This window comes from Oryzias melastigma, linkage group LG20, assembly GCF_002922805.2.
Source record: "Oryzias melastigma strain HK-1 linkage group LG20, ASM292280v2, whole genome shotgun sequence".
NCBI lineage: Eukaryota > Metazoa > Chordata > Actinopteri > Beloniformes > Adrianichthyidae > Oryzias > Oryzias melastigma.
The window spans coordinates 24932756-24940060 of NC_050531.1; the positions used below are offsets into that span (position 1 = coordinate 24932756).

Below are 7305 nucleotides of genomic sequence, written 5' to 3' on the forward strand. Positions count from 1 at the left end.
TATTATAGTGTAACCCCAGGCTAACACCACCAGCGCCACGGCTCCGTTGCGTCGCGGGAGTGGACTAGCTACAGCCGATGGCTTACACTGGCTGCTGCTCCAGCCAAGAAAGCTCAGCCCAGACAGAGTAGTGCTGGGTCTCTATGATCAGCTTCTCGTCGTCCATGGTTATGACTGACAACGCTGTGCTGCAACACACTTTGAGTAACCCGAAATTTACGTAATGTTTACGACACGCTGAAACCGGCGAGTTCAGCGGAAAGTTTGTTTTATTTTGAAAATATACCGGATGCACTTAAAATTCGCTCGCGTGGTTTCCGGTTTAAGTCGTGAATAGTCCCAACTTCACCGAAAGTGATGACGATCGGCTGCAGCGTCCGTCAAAATTTGAATCAAACGAAACAGATTCGCAGCAACGCAGAGGTCAGTCCGCAGACGCAGGACGTGAACGCCTGCAGTGGAAGTTTCTCTCGCACTTTTAATGTTACGAAAAGACTGCGGCGCACGCAACGGAGCCGTGACACTGGCGGTGTAAGCCCGGGGTAAATGTAAAGACATCTCAGCCCACTCAACATTTTCAGGAACCAGATGTTTAGTGCAGAATTATCTATTTAAATAGAGTGACTGAAACATGAATATAAGTGAGCTTTTACAGCCAAAAAAACATTGACGCACGTTGACATAATCACTGCTGTGGCTATAGAAACTGTTGACACGAATATGTATAGGAAGACATTCCAAGACTACAAGAAAGTAGATGCTGGGAATAAAGGTTTACAGGAAATGCTCTGAGCTCTCATTGAATGAATGAATGAATGAATGAATGAATGAATGAATGAATGAATGAATGAAATGGTTTGTTTCAAGCAATCAGGAATAATACATGAAAATAATAACATCACGTTGAATTACGATCACTTGAAAGGGAGTGGGAGGAAGCGAACTTATATAATCCCACCCCGGCTCATTAAAGGGTTCTTCCTGCTAAGACAATTCGGTGGTGTCCACGACCATCACATGTATTTGGCGTCTACTGATCATGTGATCAACTCTTTCCAAGCATTGATCTTTCAGCTATTAGTTGATCCAGTTGCCTACAACCACCAGTAAATGCAATGATCCTGTTTGTTTTGGACTTAGCGCATTAAAAGGAAAAACTCAAGGCCACCACAGATGTTTTATCAGTTTTGACCAAGTCTGAATGTAAATAAAGAATACACTGAGTTTTATTCCTCTACCATGTGTGTTCATCTACATTTACAGTGAGGCAAATAAGTATTTGACCATCTTGTGGATGTTGCTAATTCTCCCACTTAGATATCATGGAGAGCTCTGAAAGTTTCCTCTGAACGTACCCACAGTGAGAGACAGAATAAAAAAAAAAAAAATCCAAATCACATTGTATTAATCTTTTTAATGATGTATTTATACGCTACTGCAGCAAATAAGTATTTGAACATCTGTCTATCAGCTAGAATTCTGACCCTTTACCAGGTCTTTACCTGTTAGTCCATCTTAAAAAGTCCACTCCACTTATCCTAAACTAGAAGCATCTGTTTGAGGTGGTTTGCTACATACAGACACCTGTCCATCACATACAATCCTTCAAAAACAGGACTCACACCAACTCGGTTCAATAACTGTCGACGGGTTTTAAAATGGCGGAAGCAGTCTCAGGAAACCCCGATGACGGCTTTGGCCTGATTTTGCAAGGTGCAGAGGTAAGATATTTTCTAAAGGTGATGCCAACTAGGGCTGGGTATCGATTATTATTTCCAGAAACGATTCAATTCGATTCACAATAGCCTGAATCGATTATATTGGGATTTTTTTCGGATTCTTCTGATTCTTCAATTTAATTGAATTTTAAGCTTACAAATTTATATACATTTGTCTAGAAATACATTAAAATATATTATTTAATTTGAATATATTTATATTAATCTGATCCAGTTCACATCCTGTAAAATTTAATAGTAAAATAATGAGATTGTTAATATCATCCAGTGTTACATGGATTCTCTAAAGGAGAAGTTCTAACTAAAATGTTCAGATCATTAACATTGGAAACATTGTTCTGCTTCTCCTGGAGGATGTTTCAGTTTGGACACTAGATGGCGATCGCTCTATAGAAGTACACTTTATTCAAGAAGAGGGGTATAAAAAAGGAAGTTTTAGACCACAAATAGTTACTTTAAAAATTATTTCCTTAGAGTTTGGAAAATTCATGCCTGTGAGTTTATGAAGATGTTCATTTATTCAGGAATGTATTTTTTTTGGTCAGCTATGCGTTAGCATTAGCCGTCCTATGGTAAATTCTATTGAACATTAGCATGAAGCTAGTAGTCAGTCTCCTGATCTAAACCCAATAGAAAATCTTTGGAGGGAGATTAAACTCTATGTTTCTCAGCAATAGCCCAGAAACCTGACTGATCCCAAGAAGATCTGTGAGGAGGAGTGGACCAAAATCCCTGCTGCAGTGTGTGCAAACCTGGTTAACAACTACAGGAAATGTTTGACAAAGGCAGTTACAACACCAAATATTAACACTGATTTTCTCAGGAGTTCAAATACTTGTTTGCCTCACTGTTTGTAAAAAAGTTCATCTTTATTCTTCCTTGTGTTTGCTTTATAGGATTAGAAAAACGTGACATAAAATACAGAAAAAAGATTCTGACAGATGGAGCTCAGCGGCAACACAATCTATTCATGTAATTGACAGCATGTGGTAACTCTTATAAGACATGAGGCCAAGCCAGAAGCAGATGAAGAGGCTCAGAGTGGGGGCAGTTTGCAGGACATCAACACAAATTAAGAGCATAAAAGTTACCAACATTACTGATTCTTTTACACTCATCTGATTACTCCTAGATATACATATTTTGTGGGAATGTGAAGTAGTACTATCCCAGATGGATGGATAATTGTCAGATTTACTAGCAGACTTGTTGAATCATGTACAAGTACACATTTAAAACTGTTTTAATGGTTTCTCTCGTCAGCATTCATATTACTGCCATAAAGTTAAACAGACCTCTATTAAAAAAACAGTTGCTTATGTTCTCTTGTGTTCTATTACTTTATTTCATTCATCCAAACTGTAAGGTGCACTGCACGTGTTGAATGGCTTTTCCTGCACACAATGTATCACGACAACTTCATTTGTTGGAACAAAATAGTGAGAGACATTGCTACAGAATTTGGGATTTCATCCACTCATCTGTTACACCAACCTGACCTGCTGAATGTCTGTGGAAAAATGCTTCCAGCAACAGCTGTTTTCTGCTTGTGTTCAGCCACTTTGAGCTTTGTTTATTTTTATTTTTGTAGCTGTGGGACGGCATGGGCCCAACAGCCTGGTCCTGTTTGGGAGCCAGCATCTGCCCGTCCCGTTGATGTTAGTACAGCAGGGTGATGTTAACCTGCTGAGCATCGTGTTTTGTTCTAGTCTTTTTGGGTCACACAGGTCTCTCTCTCTATTCCTCTTTTTAGCTAATTCTGTATCATCTTTAAACAAATGAAATGTAAAATAATATCTTCATTTTACATTTGCTGGCATTACAAAGAAGTCAATAAAAATGTTAAAGAGGAAATCAGAAGCATTGTAGGAGTTATGTGATAGAAATTGATTCATTGATTTATTGTTACAACATTAATTGATGATTTGATTTTTATTCATATAATTCAACCAGATCAATCTGTCTGAGGCAAGTTGTTAATCAAATCGGATTGGCCTATATGATCAAAAATTGTTTCAAAATCAGATCAATTAGTAATCAATATTGGAAAATACCATTTGGATTGAGAAATTGTAGGTTTTATTTCACTTTAAAATTATAACAACCAAGTTCCATCACAGCACACAACACACCTGTGATGCAGCAAAAACTGATCAACCATCATTCCAGTCCAATGTGTGGAAACACTTTGAATTGATCAAAGTCATGTGACCATACAGCGTGGTAGGATATTGACTATTAGGGCATATATGTATCAGAAAGTGGGAAAACCTCCATTTTTTTGGATAATCTTAACAATGTCAGTTAAAAGTGACTGAGCAGAAACCTCTGATGTCCCAGCATTCTATCACATTTAAATGCATCACTTATGCACAAATCTTGGAGACGTGAAGAGTCTCACCTCAGATTGTAAATGTGGTTTTGTGTGTATAACAAGAGATTTATGCTTAATTTTTTTTAAAGATTTGTGTGTTTGTAGTCAGTTTCAAGCTGTTGTAATTTTAGTTTGTGCATGTGTCAATTGTATGTTGTATTTCTTCAATTTCGTTATTTTTGTTTTTATGCACAAAATGTATTGTATGAGTTACACGTGAGCAAATACACACGCACAAACCCAAAGTTACGCACAGATCAAGAATTACACACCTACACAAGTCAAGAATTACACACACAAATCAAGAGTTACGCACATACAAATCAAGAATTACACATGCACAAATCATGAATTGCGGTGAGTCTATTTTCTCCCCATACACTGGTTACAGACAGAGCGATGCTTTCGGACCTGCTTTGCTGCTTAGCTTCTCCATGAGCTTCTGTTTTCAGAGCGACATTCAGTGACCCGCAGAGCTTCAACACATACAGACATAAGCTGCTGCTGACAGAATAACGTGGACTCGAGTCCGACTCTTCACCAAAGCAGCTGGAAGTCACAATAACGCGCTCAGTGATGGAAACACGCAGCAGCGGCTGCCTCTAGCATGCTACATTTATCCAAGCAGCCCGACTGATTCCGAACAGCTGGAACCGCTTCATTTGCACAAATACTAAAACGGTTCTGGTTCTGGTTCAAGCTCTGCGCGCGCTCACACATACGCAGGTAGAAAGGTTGTAACATCACCTGTCCATTCTGGAGAAACCTCAAAGCGGATCCGTACCCTTTCTGCTTCCTCCCCTCACACCAAAACAAGGCGCGCGCGCGCACGAGCGCAAAATGGAGGCTTCAGGATGCGTTGGCGGAAACAGCCGAAGAACCCCGAAGGTTTCGGCGCGCGGCTTCACAGGTAGAAGTTACTATCTTCACGTCCAGGTGCGAGTATAGCAGTACTGTACTCCAAGAAAAGTAACGGTACTTTCAAGTGTTTTTAAAAAGTAGCATTAGGGGCAGATCAACGTTGTAAAAATGAGTTTAGTTCACTAAACTGCAGCAAGTAATAAAACAAGAAGGTGCCTTAACAGTGTATGTGTATCTTTGCAGTTCATTTCTGCTCTCCCTGATGTTCTACCAGCTGAACAACAGCTAACAACCAAAACAAGTCTGTTTTCTTTGAAGTTATTCATTGTTAGAAGCATGGTCAATTACATCAATCAACACAGCATCACATATAGAAATAACCAAAATGAAGTCACAGTCAGATTCAGAGAGTATCCTTGTACCGTGTCACACACTGACACAGAAATGTCTGGAATCCTCATTTGTTTTATGAAGTTTACCAGCACTTGACAGAATTTTTATTAAATGTATAAACATTTCCCTTTGATATAGTTAACAATGTATGAGAAAAACACATTTTTCATCAGTTTATTTATAACTGCAAACATGAGGACATTATTGATGTCTCTGCGGTAAGAATGTTCAGTGACTGGACCATCTACAAAACCCAAATGAGTTTTACCCTGACTGTTGATGCCTGCCCAGCTGACCCTGTGACCATGCTGACCAGAAAACAGAACGACTGGACATGTTTTTGCTGCAAAGCACACATTTTATGTACAGTTCCAGGTTGTGTTTGTAATGCAGCATGGTCATATTTTCAATTTGTATAATTTTGAAAAGATGCAAAATCTTCAGGGAGGTTTAATTTAAGTTTTTTTAAATTATCATTATAAAATGACAGGATTAAAGAAATTTGCATGTTTTCTTTTTTTCTTTTGACGTTTACTTTATTTCTAACTTGTATAATTTGAGAAGAACATAATTTTATAAGTTATTTAAAGTTCAAGTGGATTTATTAAAGTTGTCACGTTTTAGAAGTTTAATTTAGTGTGTTGTATAACTGTCTATCCTGTTCGGCCCGCGACCTAAAGTGTGTTTTGGTTTATGGCCCCCCAGCTGACATCAGTCAGACCTTTTATTGAAGACATAAAACGAGGTGTGTCTATCACCCCAAAATGGCATCCCCATACTAAAAAAAAGTGGGAAGAGAAACAAACATTTTGTGTATTTACTTTAACATTAACATGTTGTACATTTTTCATCCACCAAGTTTTTCAACAAAACCTTCAACGTCTTTTGGCCAAATAATAGAATAGAAAAAGCAGAGAAGAGGCAAATGAAAGAAAATTGATTTTATGCTCCCACCAACTGAATAACTTGTCACATTCTGAGTGTTTCTTTTGTTAGAGCAGGTTGTTTGGGTCCAGGCATTAACCCAACATCAGACGAGAGGATCCTACTGCATGATAAAAACTTTGGAAAATGTTGACTGACTGAAAAAGACATTTGGAATAATTCATTTGATCGTGTCGTGCTGACAGGCAGCGGCTCACTGTCCTCCTTTCAGTGGGTTCTTTGTGTTAACTGAGCAGTTTGGGTTGGAGGAGAAAAAACAGGGCAGGTTTAATAGTGATTAATCTTGACAGACATACGTCATGCTCCCGAGTTCAGGACGACGTCACGCCCGGGGTGAGATTAACGCCTAACTGCTTATCTTAAAGGACCTGGGGTTTAATTAAAAATGACATTTCCCCAAAGAGCTGTGCCTCAGAGGCTGTCATGTTGAAATTAGTTGATGAGGGGCCCTCCGAGGAAAAAGGAAATAAGCAAACTGTCAAATGCTAAGGAAATCACTGCCATTTATCAGTCCAGCTCACTGCTCATGCAATAACAGTGGACTGGAATCCAACATAATGCCTGCTGCACGAGCTGTTAACGAGAAAGAACAGGTCAAAAGAAAGAGGAAAAACAGGAGGAGGAGAAAACAATGACAGACGATAAGTAGAGGAGGATGTTTCTGAAATGAACTCTTAGGTCTTCACACAAACACTGTCACTGAAAAATGAAGATGAATGGGTTTAATCTGGACATATTCTAATTATAAGAACATGACTTTACTTGTGTTTTGTGGCAGAATTTCTTATCAAGTAATGTTTTGAACCAGCTCACTGATAGAGCTCTTACATGAAAGTGCCAATTGGGCAAAAACAGAGTCAAAGATCTGCATTTGTCTGCAGACCATCCTCAACAATATCCTTAAGCGCTAGTTTTGGTTTCTAAATATCCTTTCTCAACCTTCTGCTACATTCTTGGATCACTAAGTGCATTCTGGCAACAACTAGCTATAAG

General features: G+C 38.8%; 1 protein-coding gene across 1 annotated transcript in view; it reads right to left on the bottom strand.

Moving 5' to 3' along the window:
- Positions 1-4960, bottom strand: part of LOC112139055 (polypyrimidine tract-binding protein 2) — a gene marked incomplete in the record, with an annotated part of 27921 nt that extends 22961 nt beyond the window's left edge. Inside the window, 1 exon segment of the mRNA XM_024261755.1 lies at positions 4861-4960. Coding sequence (XP_024117523.1) covers positions 4861-4868 — 8 coding nt within the window.
- Positions 4961-7305: the final 2345 nt, after the last annotated feature.